This window comes from Miniopterus natalensis, chromosome X (assembly GCF_054644295.1).
Source record: "Miniopterus natalensis isolate mMinNat1 chromosome X, mMinNat1.hap1, whole genome shotgun sequence".
Taxonomy (NCBI): Eukaryota; Metazoa; Chordata; class Mammalia; order Chiroptera; family Miniopteridae; genus Miniopterus; species Miniopterus natalensis.
Genome location: NC_142103.1, coordinates 22,125,524 through 22,142,737, shown reverse-complemented (window position 1 = coordinate 22,142,737; position 17,214 = coordinate 22,125,524). Strand labels below are relative to the sequence as shown.

Here is a 17,214-nt window from a genome sequence, read left to right as displayed (position 1 = left end):
GAGCGCAGGCAGAAAGTAGGGATCAATAAGTGATACAGCCTTTTCTAGCAGCAGCAGCAGAAATAAGAGTAGATGTAAAAAATAACCATCTTAAATGTGTGTTAAATCCCTGACTTGAATTCATTAACATCAGATTTATACTTGTAAAACCTTAAATGTGAAGATTGCCCTATCCTTTTGGCTCCCTCACTCTTATTCCCAGGAGGCTCTCCTTGGATCCCATTGAGCTCTCTAGTCGTCTTGCCCTTTTCTTTTTCACCCAGTCCATGAGATTCTTATTAGCCTTATTTTCCTGCCCTTTCTTTCTTCCTCTAATCCATTTCTATGCGGAATCAGAGTGATTTATCTAAATTATAATTCCTACCATGTTACTGCTTTGGCAACCATTCATGATCATGGATTGACATTGGATCTTAGGAGAAAACATTAAAATCTGATGAAGATTGCTGATAATTAAACTGACTTGTCTTGGGAAAAAAAGATAGAAATAGTGAATTGTGTGTTTTAGACCCTTTAGGATAGATGCCAATGTTTTCATTTGAGTTAAGTGCTTGGCCAGGTCAAGGAAAAACTGTTGGTAAAACATTTAATGCCAAGAACCCAGCAGTACACATCACATTATAATTGATGATGAACCCTAATGGTTGAATAATTACTTGATTTAATATTCTTGAACCATAGTATAAGTTAACCGAAAATCTTTTGCTCAAAGTTAGGAAACTTTTGTTACTTACTAGCTGCGTCATCTTAGATTATCTCTTTTTCCTTGAGTCCTGATAATGCTTGATTTCTTTTTACCATCTGAATGGTTAGGTCTTTTAATAAGTAAACAAAACCCCATCATAAACAAATGTTCTCCCTATAGCAATCTGGTTTCAATATAATTGGAAAGGAGAGACAATAAGAATGAATGTAATTAAATGGCATACATATCAAATTGTAGTCTGTGGGTCATGATGAAGATAGATGATGAAGATTATGATGATGATGATGATAATCATGATGATGTTGATGATGGTAGTGATGTTTGCTAATATTTATTGGCAATTACTACATGCCAGGACTGGTTTTAAACACTGTATACATTTGATCCTTTAATCCTGACTCACAGAGAGGTAAAATTACTTACCCAGGGTCACACAAATAGGAACTGGTAGGATTTGAACCTGGGGAAACTTGAGTAGATGAGGGTGAGGACTCTTGTTCTTAACCCATCAGTGAGCAAAGAGAATGCTTTAATAGATGAATAAGAGAAGGAGAGAGATTCACATTTATATCAGTTGGAATATGGAAAAACATCAGAACTAAGGTGCAGAGAGGTTATTTAGAGGTGCTAAGATGGAGCTGGAGACAGGGCACTAAATTTTACTCTGTAGATTAGTACCTGAGTGTATGTGCATTTGAGCTAAGAATTCTACAAAGACTGGAAGTTGGGCCAACATGTAAATTATTGGTCAGAACAGTGAATTCCAGATTCCTAACAATATGTTTGGTGTGGGGGTTGGGTGTGGGAAGTGGAGTGGAGGACGACATCACCATTTTAAAATTAGAGACAAGAGTTGGAGGGACCTGGCCTGGCATGGCTCAGCGGTTGAGCATCGACCTAGGATCCAGGCGATCTGGGTTCGATTCCCGGTCAGGGCACATGCCCAGGTTGTGGGCTGCAGCCGATCAATGACTCTCTCATCATTGATGTTTCTATCTCTCTATCCCTCTCCTTTCCTCTATCTGAAATCAATAAAGATATATTTTTTTAAAAAAAGAGTTGGAGGGAAGTGGAAAATGGCTCCCACTAGGCAATTACATGTGTGCAGTAAGGTGAGGAAAGAAGAAGTGAGGAGTAAGGCTCATTTTTGAGTTAAAAACTGATTCTTAGAGTTTCAGGGTGTTAAAAACCTCTGTGGGTTAGGGATTTTCGGTAATTCTATACCACAGAATGCCATAAAAACCAAGATATTGGGATTCCAAGGTAAGAACTCTAAGAATTTTAAAACAGTAAAGTGCTAAGGGAGGTGGGGGGAGCAAAACCCCAAGGATTTGAAAGGTAAAGGTCTGGAGATGTTAAACGCTAATCCCACTTACACTCCAAGTAAATCACAATTTTAGCCCATAGGACAGTGGAAATGGGTTTAGGGAGTGGAGGATGGGGTGGCGAAGAAGGGGAAGGCCACTTGGGCAGGAATTTGGGGCCTTCTTCCTTAGGCTCTAACTGGAACAGCTCCATTTTATATTGAGGATTTCTGTACATGATAAAGATTTATTCATTTGATAAAAGCATTCCAAACTTAAAGAAAAAGACACAACCACTTTAGTAAGAAAAAAAGGACATGGAACCTCTCAAAAATATTCTCGTAGTCCTTGTCCTTTTTGAAAATAGTGATGGACGCTAGCAATGTTTTGACTGGAAGAATGGAAGTGCCAACTAACAACAGCAAATCAGTCATCCTCTACTGTGAATCCAATAACAGCAGCAGCAACAATGACAATAATAGCAGTTACCATATTAAGCATCACCTTCTGATCTGGGCACAGGGCTAAATGCTTATGCAAATTGTGCCATTTAATTCTCTGTAGTTCCATGAGATAAATGCTTTTATAATCTAATTTTGCAGATATCTTTTTTTTTCTTTTTTTCTTTTTTTCTTTTGCATTTCAAGGAATTGAGCAAGTGGTCTACATGTATAGGAATAAACCAAGTAAAGGCATTTTTAAATTTCATTCTGTGTATAGATTTAAGTAGCTGATCAGGGCTTAAGCAGCTAAAATACACACTAGGTTGAGGTGACTAATTCCTTTAAACTCAGACAATTCTGAGGTTGGAAGGGCAAATCACAAACTAGCCCCTAAAATCAGGAAGCTCTGATAATTTTCTTTCCAAGAGGTAAGTTTTATGTAGATTTAAGTAAAAGAAGAAATGTTTTCATCACAGAAATGCAAGGTTTTATTGCAATTACATGTTTGCTTGAAAAGACTTTTATTAATTTGTTTATTCAACAAATATTTATTGAACACCATCTATGTGTTCTGAGCCCAGAATTTCAAACATAAAATTTTGGGATCAACTTGTTTAATATAATTCTCAAAGCTAAGGAATTTCTGAAATTACCAAATCCTAGTTTAGAGAGCACTTATTGATCAAGTGTGACTTCTCAGTCTAATTTCAATAGATATTTAAATACCCATGAAGAGTGACAAGAACAGTGCAGTTTATAGATTCTAGATCATGGAATTAAAGAACCTTAAAAATAAAGTAACCCATTTTCTATATTTTGCAACGCAGAGAGTCAGACAGGCTTAGATTGTAAACCCTATAACCTTAGACAGATTTCTTAACCTCTCTGAGCCTCAGATTCCTTATCTATAACATGGGGATAATAGCACTTGCCTTATAGAAATATGGTAAGGATCATGTAAGATAATTTATGTAAAGTTCTTAGTCCAGTGTCTGACACACACAACATGTTCAATATATGTTTATTGTTATGTGACCACTATTTTCCAAGTGAGGGGACTGAAACACAAAGAGGGGAAGTTACTAGCCCAAGGTCAGACAGCTTGTTAATGTTAGGGCAAATATTAGCACTCAAATCTCTATTAGTACTCAAATATTCCTTATAACTACACCACCTATTTTATTCCTTAGGAGGAGGTAATGAAACTTCCTAGGACTGTAATAAATATTTTAGCTCATCCAGAGAGAAGAATGACAAGGAAATGGCTGACATAACCAGAGAATTCCTGGACTCAAAAAACAAAACAGCAAGGGATAAATAGAGAACAAATGAGAACAAATACCAGAAAGTTTAGACAGCAATGTTAAAGCATTACTATTCCTGGTGAATCACAGAACTGATCTTTTATTCACCATAGACATTTCTACAAAAATGACTAGGTTTTTCCTTTTTCCTGAAGATGGAGGTGGGGAGGTGGTTCAGAATGCATAAGTGTTTCACAAAATGTTACCATGAATCCATTTTTACTAGACAACTAGTATTTGCAGAGCAAAGGAACCCTGTAATTGGAGGTAGAATGGAATCATGAGTACCACCAAGAGTTAAGAAATGATAGATTTTAAAAGGATAGTGGAGTGGAGTGTAACCTCACAATAGAAACTGTTGAGAAATTTAGCAGGAAGAAAAGAAAGATTCAACAGTAAAGCCATATTGTTATTGGTTTGTGTAGCTACAGTATAGGTAAGTACAGCACTGAGAGTGATTGATTTGTTAGATGAAGATATGCTTAAGAATTAAAAATATATTTTAAAAGCCTCCTTGTCTATAAGCTAAGAGAAATGATTAATTTACAGTTGGCTAAGCAAAAAAAATGATATTTTTTCCCCTAAACTAGACTTCAGTTTAATTAGAGAACAGCAGTGTTGGTTGTTGCAACACCCAAGAACTATTTAAAATGTTCCAGGAGATTCCTAAAAGGAGCAAGGTCATTTTGCTCAGTTTATTACTGTGTAGTGCCATGGCATACAGAAGTCCAACTGGAGTTCCTGGCCCACCAAAAGGGATATGTCATGATTATTTCAGGTGCAATTACTATACAAAACAGTTGTTACTTTTTACTTCATCCTTTAATGTTGAGTTTGATGATATTCTTCTCCTAAAAATAATTACATTTATTTCAAAGAAAATATACTGTTAGCACTTTGATTTTGTTTTGATTGCTTATTCAGTTGACAATTTTCACTTTCACAGGGCATCGGGTACTGTTTATACAGCACTGGACATTGCAACAGGACAAGAGGTAAGGGTTAACATTCAATCCTGATTTTTATTTTCCTTTATTCGTATTGATCAAATTTCTTCTTTGATGGTACCTACACTTGAAAAAAAAAATGAGTACCACTGGGTATTAGAGGTTTTTTTATTGGTGTCCAAAGTATCTGAAGTGGATAGTTTACTCATGATTAATCAGAGAAAAGGGAAATGGGTTTTCAGCACTGAGAAAAAGTTTAGTAAGGTAAAGAATTTGTATACCCCAAAACATGGATGTTTGTTTTTAGTCTAATAATTATAATTCATTCTTATATTTTAATCATCATTCAGGTGGCCATAAAGCAGATGAATCTTCAACAGCAGCCCAAAAAGGAATTAATTATTAATGAAATTCTGGTCATGAGGGAAAATAAGAACCCCAATATTGTTAATTATTTAGATAGGTAAGTGTTTTCTTTAATTGTGTGCTTGTTTTCTTTATGGGATGTCATCTTCTTAGCAAATTTTTTTATTTAGGATCTATTCATTTAGCATCCATTCCATAGATATTTCTCAAATGTTACAAAATAGAGTATCAGATCTATTGTTAAACTTGCATCCACTTATCTTTGTCCACCCATCAAACATTTGAAGACACAGTTTATGGTCTTGCTTTTAAACATGAGTAGTTTGTGTAATTTCCTTTTGAGGATCATGGGTTTCGTGTTGGCAGGAAATAACCTATTGCATATAGGAGAGGGCTGTGGTGCGTTAAACATTTCATCAAGTGTTTGTTTGAAGCTAGTGCAGTCTCTGGGTGTCTAAGTGAGGAAGGCTGCCTACAATGGCCCTGCTTTAATGGGCCCTTTGCGATTAACTGACAGCGAGGCCTAGGGAATTGAGACTTTAATCTCAAACCTTCTTCCTAGACCAGGTAATTAATGTCTCTTTCATCAGTGGTATGAGCAGTGGGTTATAAATAGGCATTTACAGACAACACCAGCTCTTCACTTGTGGTTAACATCTGTCTCATTCAATTTCAATAAGTGTTTGTTTAGCACTACTGTGCTGTGCACTCTGGGGGGTACAGAGGAAATAACACTAGGTCTACAACCTTAGTGAGCTTAAGATCTTGCTTTCTGTGTTTTGTGCCAGGTAGACCAGTGGTACAGAAGGAGAGGAAAGAGAAACAAAAAAAGGAGGGTCAAATTTTACAGGAGGAATCAGCGTTTCATAAAGTGTCATGACTGCCTTCTATCAGAACTGAGACCTCAGTACAGTAAATCCATTGCAAACATGAGTCTCTTTGATTTAGTGACTACTTGAAAACATTTCAGTAGTCAATTCAGTAGAATGGAAAATAATGCCAAGATCTAAATAAATATCCTATAAATCTGTATGCCATGGGCCAGTTCAGTACAAGAAGTCAACATTGTGGCTTGAGTTATCCAAAAGGGATCCTGTTCATTGAAACTAACTTTCCAAAAGGGATCCTGTTCATTGAAACTAAAGTTTACAAGGAATGTAGCAATCAGTTACCAGAGGCCTCCTTGTTCTTTTTCTTTCCTCCGTAGTGCACAGTCATATCTGATGATCATTTGATTTCCATGCATATTCTCTTCTAATGTTAAGGAAGTGTCTCATTATCACCATCACTGATATTCTCTTCTTGTCATGTAATATGACCAAATGCAGAGAGAATGACTGCAAATTGCCTTTTTAATAGGAATATGGGAGGGTCCCCACTCTCTTAGGCCTGAGTCAAAGTATTTTTCTTCTCTTGTTATAGTTACTTAGTGGGTGATGAACTATGGGTAGTCATGGAATATTTGGCTGGTGGCTCTTTGACTGATGTGGTCACAGAAACCTGTATGGATGAAGGACAGATAGCAGCTGTCTGCAGAGAGGTAAGAAAATAGGGCGTTTCTAGCTGATGAGAATACCAAAATTGTCAGTTCTTTCTTTACCTCTGATTATTCAGAATGTTTATAACATCAAAGTAATAATAGCACATTTTTTCTACTAAAAAATAATTGGAGAAACTAAATTCAGTTTAAATCCTAATGTAATAGCACTCTTCTTCTCCTCCTTCCCCAACCCCTTGTTTGTTTTAGTTACTTTACTATGGATTTTTTTGAGTTCCATTATGCCATCCACAGGGTACCATACTTAAGCCTGCGTGGTTTTAAGTCTCAGTGAACATGGAAAATAGTCATGTTGGCAAGGAACTTCTTTCTGATTTGAACGAATTTTTACATGGTAGTTATTTTGTCTTGGATGTGCAATGTGAGCTATGTAAAAATACAGACTATATTATAATTCCATCATTTTCTAGAAGGTAATTTAACTGAGGTCCTCATCCCTGAGAGTAGTTACTTTCACAGTACAATTTGGGCATCCCTCATAGCCCTCTAATGTGTCTAAGTGTCTACTTTTTTCCCAATAATAGTGTCATAATACCTATTTTCAAGCTAAACCAAGGATATTTTATTATATTATTTTTCAATATTAAAAAACACTCTTCATTGGAATTTTATCTTGGACATTACCATTTACTACATTCATTGTAGGGGGATCTACTATATATACAATTAGGAACTCTGACCCACTGAAACTTGAAAACCAATGACAGATAAAACAAAACCAAATAATTTCAGCTCATCTTTATTTTATTTTAAATTGTTCACTTAAATTTCTCCTTCCTTGTTCTCCTCTCACTCTCATATCCTCTTCCCCAAACATGCAAACTTATCCACTAAACACATATATTTTCTATTCATGCAAAGGGTCAAACTTTTAAAATGTAGGGGTATATTCAACCCTGAGACTGTTATTTCCATCTTCTAGTATTACAGTGCAAAACCATTTCCAAACAAGTACCTATTGTTACTTCATAGTGGTCCCCAAACCTGGCTGTCCATCAGAAATAGCTCAGGGCACTTGTTTAAATGCAGATTCCTGTGTTTCACTCCATATCTACTGAATCAATTCATACCATGGAAGCAGAAGCTTACTTCATCTGTTTAAGACCTAGGTGATATTCTCTAGATAACTAGGTCAAAGCATGATTATATTGATTGGTTAGTTTGGATGTATTAATGAGTTACTGCTACTTATCATACCATCACTCTTCATGTCCTAATCTGACTCAGGAGCTTTCATATGTATTATGCTGAATTGCATCACTGATGTAAATGGTAATGTGATTTCAAACTGGTGTCAAAGCACTCAGTAATCCATTTCACTTGACAATATAAAATTATACTCCTGCCAAAATTTATCTAGATTAAACTCAAGTTTTAAAAATTATTTGTGATCTAATTAAAACTTTCTTTTCCTGATTCAATAGTGCCTCCAAGCTTTGGATTTCTTGCACTCAAACCAAGTGATCCATAGAGACATAAAGAGTGACAATATTCTTCTTGGGATGGATGGCTCGGTTAAATTGAGTAGGTATTTTGGTTCTGATGGTGTTTAAGAGAGTATCGGAGGATTTATGCTCTTTTACTCTCTATCTTGAGAATAAAATAGCTATTAAAAGTGATTGGTTTGCAAGCATTTAGAGCCCAGTTTGAAGTACATAATTTTAACACGGTGTTCCTATAGATTATCACCAGATTTGGAGGGGGGTAATATTTCAAAATTTCTAGTAACTTTTATCTACTGAATGGCACATACTTAATTAGAAGACTGAAAGATTTTGTAAGTTGGAGGGAACCAGACTGAGGTCTAGTAAAAATGACATCACATCAGTCAGTTATTTCAAACTCTTTTAAAATCAGGACCAGCTGAGAGATCAGGTAACAAAAGGATATGAGCTAGGCAGTTGTGGAAGCTCAGTGTCTAACATAGGAAAGCACAGCCGTATCTGAAAGTAACCTACTGTAAAAGAAAAATAATTTGAGCTGATTTTAAATGACTTTTCTCCTCTGCAGCTGATTTTGGGTTTTGTGCCCAGATCACCCCTGAGCAAAGTAAACGAAGCACTATGGTGGGAACTCCCTATTGGATGGCACCTGAGGTGGTAACTCGAAAAGCTTATGGTCCGAAAGTTGATATTTGGTCTCTGGGGATTATGGCAATTGAAATGGTGGAAGGTGAACCCCCTTACCTTAATGAAAATCCACTCAGGGTAAGTCTAAAGAAAATTCTGGTTTTCATCCTCAGGTAAGGGAAAAGGCAAATTGTCATTTCTTATCTTCACCAAAAGTGACCAGAATGACCTCTTTCCTCAGACATGTGACATAGAAGCTCCAAGTTACAATTTTCAAAATTACTATCAGTTATTTTTGGTTCCTCTTAAGATGTCTCAACAGTTTTTTTCCAGTGCTTTGTTACCAGTATTTCTAATTGCAGGGGTCCTTAAAATGTTTTAGTATAGCTGTCTGCTGTTGAAAAAGCTTTTTTTTTTTTTTAAAGTAAGCTGTGGGAAGAAAGTAGTTTTATCACATGCTATGATTAAATGATCTATCTAAGAAACACTTGCTTTATAATTACTTTAACAAAGTAAATAAGTGCATTTCCATTCAGCTATATTTTAAATTAGATTTTGTTTCATTATTAGTAATGATTTATTGAGCAACAACAGCTTGGTAGATATTGAATGGGACACAGGATAGACACAGTGCCAGCCTGATGAAATCACAAACTTAATTAGACTGTCAAGTAGAAAATGAGTGGAAATAGTGTTGGGTAACTTGGTCTGTTACTGCAGAATTAGAAGTTTGATCCTTATGTGGTCTGGTTACGATGCAAAGAGAAAAGCTCCATTTCATAGCTTGACACTACCATCTTTATTCAGATATGCTATTGATCATGAGAGAAAAAAGCAAAGGAAAATGAAAGAAATACTTGCTCAGAACAGAAGTCAACCAGTAGCTGTTTTGTTGTATGTATAACCTAAGGGTGAGCCAGAAGCTGTGTTGTATATATAAAGGTCATCACACTATTGAAAAAAGAAAATACGCACAGATTCAAATTTTACTCACAAAATGTATGCAGAGTGTATTTACTAGACCTACAATGCCAAAGGCATCTTGAAAACTGTTTCCATCATCACCACTAAGAGTCTAAAATGTTATTTTACCCTTAGTATACAAAACCATTGTCCTTATAAATGATTAAGTGTTTACACATTAAGCTTATAAAATCCATGTTTGAGCCAAATATATGTGGATTTCTACACATGTAAAGAAACCTACAAACTAATTGCTTTTGCAGTTGAGCATTTTGTAATTGAGAGCTGCATTCCTTATGTACGGAGAGGGAGAGAGGGAAAGCCTCCCCCCCCACTCCTCCTAATTCCTCTCTGCTACTTGTCCCCTTGTACTAGTTCCTTCACTAACTAATTAGAAAACAACAGATAGGAGTGGATGTCCTAATGAATGCTATGGGCTATTGCTCTGGCCTCATGAAACAATCTGGAAGTGAGATATGCACATTGATTAGCTGCCTTCAGGGCTGAGTAGAAAAGAAGGGGCATTTTCCCACCATTTGTGGGTCAACCTTCCATGAATTTAATCAAGCCTACCCTGACCTGGGCTTGATTATCCTGGGCACATCAGGATAATTACTTGGGCTTGTCCTTATTGTTTAACCTCCCTTGCCCATTAAGAAATAGCAGTGAAAAAAACACATCAGGCCTCTTGTTTCCATGGATTTCCTTCTCTAAGTCTTTGGAGTTTGGAGGCACTGAACAGGATTATGGCTGTTTTGCTTTCTGCCTTCTAATGAGTAATTTACAACCTGAAAAATTTAAGGATTAAATAAGTGACTCTATAAAGCAACTGGCCTCAGTAATGTGTTTATTACCTTCTTCAGTTCCCCAATTACAATTGATCTTTCTCTCGCTAAGCCATTAACTTTTAGGGAAAAAAAAGGAAACAAGTTTTAATCTTTATAGGCATCTTCTAGCCTGGGATTAGAACTCATAATTAACTGCTTATCTCTTAGAATCCACAGCCTTGTATCTAAACAGTACTTTCAGATTAACAAGACACCAGGTTCAGTAAGCCTACATTAAGGCTATATAACAAAAAGACCTGTCAGAAAGACCACCCTGTTGAAGTCCACTGATAAAGATGTACTCTAACTTTGCTCATTACTCTCCATGTGTGATAAACCTCCAATGAAACAATCAACAAATCCATATTGAGCCAGTCCTTTATCTCTCTGTTAGGCACCACAAGTACTTTCTTAGTTTTGATTTCAAATATGTTCTCCTTGTGTACTCTAATGGAAATCACAATGTCTCAGGCTATATGCCCTTATTTGGGATTTTAAAAGTGTAGTCACTGAAACTGTGGAGAGGTTAGAGAGGAAAACATAACATGAGCTTGTAGGAAGCCAATATTTTCTTGGATACTAGTCACCAGGCCATGTGTGGGGAAGTAGAAAGTCACACAGCTTCAGGACAAGTATAAAGGAGAAATAGGTTAGACCTTCTTTCTTTAAAATCCTTTCAATACTACCACCTATCCAGCACTTTGTGCTTTGAGGAAGAAAAACGAAGTAAGTGGAAGGAAGACAGTGATAGAGTATAGCACATTGATGTGGGAAAAAAAAAAAAAAAAAAAGGGCCCATGTAGTCAGGCTGATCTGGGTGTGTCTTGCCTCCACAACCTATAAGCTCTGTGACCTTCAGCAAGTCATGTAAAACCTTTATATGCTAGTTTCCTTTGGGTAAAATGGGGACAATATCTATCTTGCAGAATTAATGTGAAAGCTAAATGAAAATAATGCATGTAAATCACCTAGCACAGTATCTAGCTCACTATAGGAAATATACTAGAGAGAGACATTTATATGTGAATAAAAATATGAGAAAGAAAAATGTGGAAAAGGATCCTTAGAATGGTTTTTACTCATCCATAAGGGGAGGTTGGATTCCTCACTTCCCCCAAATCATTCCCTCCATAATGGTTATATTCTCATCCCTTCAAGGAATGGGAAGGTTCTGCATGGTTCAGTTATATTACCATGAACAGAAAACACTGAACAGGAGAGGTTAAAGGTGAAGTTTGGAGCTATATATTTGAAGGTTGTTTGCATTTCACTGCGGGTTTTTTCTGTATTTGTTGTGTCAGTTACAACTGAGCACACTGTTTATGAATATTGCCTGTTAACACATCACTGATGCAAGGAATTAGCTACTACCCCCCAGTTATAAAGTGGTTGGGGTTTTTTTTTTAATGTAAATTGCTCTGTACTAATTGTTCATAAAATTCCTTTTAAAGGTTACAGAATTATTAACTGTACTAATGGTATGAGGTTGGTACTCTTCCAGAGACAGAGAGGAGACAAGCTTCTTCTTCCTTCCCCCACTGCCTGAAGTCTTTGTACTCAACATAATTGACCTTGGACATGTTATTATGTGTCCCATGGACATTTTTAGTACAGTCTCCAATAATGATATGTCTTGTTCTTTTTGTTTACCAAAGTAACTGATGTTAAAATCAAACTTTCCCTCAATATGCAAATCAAATGTTGGTGTTCTGCTCATCAACCTGACTTGTTTTTGTTAATTGAAGATATAATTTTTAAAACCTGTGATTATAATGATCTAATTCTAAGTTAGGAGGCACAATCATTTTCATAAAACAAATCTTTGGCTTTTTTTTCCTCAGCATCAAAACAGTGCCTCTTTATTAACTTCGCATTCACACATAATAGGGTGGTTCTTGTCAGTGAGTTCTGATGGAATTGTATTTGTGAAATGTCTCAGTGATATTGAGTTGAGGACCTTACTGGACCCTATGGTTAGAGCCCTTTTTATGTGCAATTTTACAAGCCTTTATCCTAACTGAGATGAAATGTAAGTGTTCTCATTCTACCCTTACTTTAAGCATCTGTGAAACTGTATCAAACATTGGATTTTTGGAAGAGAATTATTGGTATCAATAAGAGACATTTGAATGCTAAAAATAGTATGTAGTATAGTATGCAAAACACTGATCCTTTAATAGTGGTTCTCCAACTTGTTTGCACATTGGAATCGCCTGTGGAGCTTTAAGATTTAATGATGCCAGGTTTCCACACCAAGGACTAAACCAAATTAATTCAAAGATCTGTGGCAAGACCTTTATAGAATCCTGTCTAGATTGAAAAACAAATCTTCATTAATCCTCTTGAGCATGATTTTTCAATCAGAAGGGAGCACACTATCATTCTGCCCACATTTCCTCATTTCATCTAAAAAAGTGTCATGAATAACTCTTTCAAAGCCTTATTGAAATCCTGATGTACTCTATATGACATTCTCTTGAAAATGGAGTTCATCATTAAAATGTGCTAACTTCTGAGTACATAGCACATATTGGTCATAATAAAACTACCAATCTATTCATGATTAGGAGTGCATTATCTCTATGGCCTGGGAGAACGGAGGGAAGAAATATAAGTTCAGACCTGGCCAGGCCAGTGTGACTCAACGGTTGCGCATCAACCTATGATGCAGGAGATCTCAGTTTTATTCCCGGTCAGGGCACGTGCACAGGTTTCAGGCTCGATCCCCAGTGGGGGGTGTACAGGAGGCAGCTGATCAATGATGCTCATCATTGATGTTTCTCTCTCTCTCTCTCTCTCTCTCTCTCCCTCTCCCTTCCTCTCCCAGAAATCAATAAAGATATATTTTAAAAATTTTCAGATCTGTTGTCTACACTAGAAGAATTGTTACTTTCCCCTTCCCCACATTTAAAACACTACACAAATGTTATTCTTATTTTTTATTATAGAACCAGAGAAATCCTGGTTATCTTGTATTTCTGGAAAAGAGAGTAAAAGCAGAAGAAGAGAATCTCTAGCAACTAAAAAACAGCAACTAAGGACCAAAGTGTTTCTAGCTTCCTCCAGCCACTGGAACTTGTGTTATAGATTGGAATGTCTGGGTTTGAAGGCTAGTGCTCATTTGGAATTAAAGTCAGACATAAACTTCCTGATCACCAGAGAAGCAAGCATACTTTGCTAGCACTCGGTCAATATTGTTTTGAATGTATTTCAGGAAAAGCTGGGAGCATTTCCTTCTTTTTCCATAAGCCACTATAGAACAGCAAGGTTTATTGATGGTTTGTTGACACTCCTCCTACTTTGAGGGCAAACCTATGCCTAAAAGTAGGGACTAGTTGGGATAACTACAGCTAAAATAATTATAGAACAGTAACAGTGTTTCTTTTTAATCAGAAGAAAACATTGCCTGTCAAAAGACAGACAGCTTTTAAGAATCATTGGTTGTCAGGAATTTAGCATAGTAAAGTGGGACCTAACCATAGGAAAGCTGCAAGTTTCATTTAGATTGTAATTCAGAAGCAGACAGTTCAAAGTAGTGAATTATGACTCAGAAGACAGCCAAAGGAGAAATTGATTTCACAGCAAAGTAAAATCTAAGAGACTCTGACCAGGTGAAGGGAGATGGGGGAGAAAGATTAAAAATTAACTGGGGACCTACTGTTGGCCAAGTCTGATATTCCTTATCAGACTCTTTTTTTAAATTTTCCTCAAAATTTTATTGTGAAAAACTTTAATTATACAGAAAAAAATTTTAAATAGGATAATAAATATCTATATACCCACTAGCTAGACTAAACAGTTATTTTGCCATATTTCTTTTATATATTTATCTACCTATAATTTGTAGGTATGCTTTTTTAAACTTTATTTTATTGTTGACACTATTACAGATGTCTGCATTCCACTCCTCACCTCCAGTCAGTCCACCCTTCCTTCACTCTGGCCATCACCACACTATTGTCTATGCCTATAGGTTATGCATATATGTTCTTTGACTAATCTATTCACCTTCTTTCATCCAGTCTTATCATTTTCTAGTGTCCTTAAAGCATGGCTTTGGAATAAGCCAAGGGTATATAATGTTTATTGTCCTAATAAGTTGTCTTTATGTGCTGTGCTTAGACTCCTGGTAACCCTATACATGAATGAACAGTCTCAACATAGGATTTTCAAAGTTAGAAAGTTAAGAAAGAAAAAGTCTGAGAAAAGAACATGCAGTGATTTACCATTGCTTCTGCTGCATAAGGTGTGGGCTTAACCTACATGTGCTTGGATCCATGGTGTGGAAAATCACCAAACACCTACCAAATGTAAGTGCCCCTGTGGGGCATTGATAAGTACCAGACTTATAACTAAGGAGTTAAGTCCCTCACAATCAAAGTTCATTCTAAATATGCAAGTTATGGAGTGTGATGATAACTATTTGCCTGCTGAAATGCTCACTCACATGTTTATTCTATGGCTTTTTAAATCTTTGTTTTTGCCAATAAAAAATAACTTCATCAAGAAAGTCAGTTTCCTTCATAATTAAGAACATTTCTGACCTTTATTATCACTTTGAAATGCACGTATACCTTTTCCAACCTGGTTGTAACATCATTTTAGAAGACCCTTTGTATTATGATAAAAGGATACTCTGAGATGTCTTATACAAGCCTCTCAGCAGAGAGAGTTAACCTGATTAAGGCAGTGTTAGCTCTGTAGCTAGGAGAGCCAGTGTTCTAACATTATTACCAAAATCAAGATGACTTCTTTCTTTCCTTTTTTCTTTCTTTTTTCTTCTTCTCCTCCTCCTTCTTCCTATTTTACTTCTTTCTCTACTGTTTTCCTTTTTTTTTTTTTTTTTGTAAAGAATTGCCCCAGTGCTTAGATAGAAAATTCATCAGCACTTTTCATCTAGGCATAGCCAGTGAATGTGAGGGAACCAGACAAGGAACTGTCTATTGTCACTACCAACTGCATGCATTGAATTGAATAGTGAACTATAGTCCTGAGTCTGCCAGTCAGGAGCTCCTTGTATAACCTTGTATAAATTATTTCTTGCTGAGTCTCCATTTCCTTATGGCTTCAAACAAGTAGAATTTGATGAGATTATTGGTTACCAGTAAACTCTGGAATTCCATGGAGTTCCTTGGGCTTAAAGGGCCCAAGGGGGAGTTCATGTGACACTTGATTCCACCAGAACAGTTTCTTTTTGTTTCCTATATTGAGCTTCCACATGACATTCACTTAAATAAAAGGGGAAGCTCATGGGTCTCATGCTCTGATTCTGTGTTTTTAGATTGCGGATAAGCTACAGCCTTTCCTGACTGCTGGAAAAGCTATGGTTTGAGTGTGTGTAGTCTTTAGGAGTGCTTCCAGAGGAGGTATCTTTAGAAAGCATCTCAGAGACTTCTCACCTCACCTCCTGATTAAATCTTTATCTTATAGAGTGGAAAGATTTCCCTTTTTCTACCAAGTAAAGACTCTTGATGATGATGTGAGACATGCTGCATGTGAAACTGGGCAACCCCACTCTGACAGGAATCTTGGGGAGAGGCCATGGAAGAGCACTGCAGTGATAAAGCTGCTGCAGGGATCCATGGTCTATACTCTGTGGAGTGATGGGAAGAATCGTATGTTATTGTGTACAGAGCTATTCAGCTGAGGAACTGCATACAAAATAAGAGTTGAAACCAGTTTATGTAATCAAAAATGCATGTTTCACAGATCTTACCACAGTCTAGCTGTTTTGATCCTAATATGGTTTTTTGGAAAAGCCCAAAAGAATCTGGGAGTTAGTCTCTTCCTGTTTTAATATTCTGAAATGAGATACAAACAAATATATAATGTTAAGTGGTACCTTAGAAATAGAAATTAGTTGTGAGTTAAAGAGAAAATGGGAGGTAAGGAAGTCAATATACCAAATACAGACAATGTTTTGTGTGAAAAGGACCAGAGATATGGGGCAGTAGCAGAATGGGACCTAGGACCAGATCCCCTTGACCTCACTGATTTCCTAATCTTTATCTTTATTTTTCTTTTGCTTCATTCCACTAGCCACCTTCTTTCCCTATCGTCCTTTGACCCCTGTCTTTGTTTATGTCCTCTTGTTCCCTCTGCTTCTCGCAGTTCTCTCTACCCCTGCTCCATTTTGTTTTCCTTATTTTTCTGTCTCTATACCTATCCCCAACCCCACTTCCAAATTTCCTGTGATTCTAAACCTTACGTTGTGCTTGGGCTGCCAAGGATTGTTTCCTGAATACTCATAGCCTGCTTCACATTTCTTGACAAGCACTATTAATCCTGAGAGATTAGAATGAACACATGCATTGTCAAAGTCATCTGGAATTTATTTTCAGGCAATGGTCTGTCCTTTGTGCTTGAAAGGAGCACTCTAAAGCTAGGCCAACACCTAATTAGTCAGTGGTACCTAATTACCTTTTACCATCAACCTATAAGGGGCTAGATCTATAGTAGGTTATTTTAAATGACATTTTAAGGTTTCAAAGACAACAAAAAGCCTCCCCAATAATTTGGTGACAGATGAGAGCTACTATGCCAGTCAAGTAGGAAGCTAAATTAGACCACATTGTTTATTCAGTTATCATACTGGACTGTTGGCTTGAATAAGTCAAAGTATGGAATACAACATTAGTTTTATACAGCTGCTTTTTTAGATTTGGCCCCATTTACTCTCTTCTTAGAAAGAAAGAAATGTCAGGGCCTTTCATGAAATCCATAAACA

At 36.5% G+C, this 17,214-nt stretch overlaps 1 protein-coding gene across 1 annotated transcript in view; it reads left to right on the top strand.

Annotated features, from left to right (window-relative positions):
• The window catches only part of PAK3 (p21 (RAC1) activated kinase 3), a 258,885-nt gene that overhangs the window by 222,434 nt on the left and 19,237 nt on the right, over positions 1 to 17,214 (top strand). Inside the window, exons 15-19 of the mRNA XM_087829418.1 lie at positions 4,704 to 4,752; positions 5,055 to 5,167; positions 6,493 to 6,610; positions 8,053 to 8,152; positions 8,639 to 8,835. Of these exons, the coding sequence (XP_087685544.1) occupies positions 4,704 to 4,752; positions 5,055 to 5,167; positions 6,493 to 6,610; positions 8,053 to 8,152; positions 8,639 to 8,835 (577 nt within the window). The remainder of the gene's footprint in view (positions 1 to 4,703; positions 4,753 to 5,054; positions 5,168 to 6,492; positions 6,611 to 8,052; positions 8,153 to 8,638; positions 8,836 to 17,214) is intronic.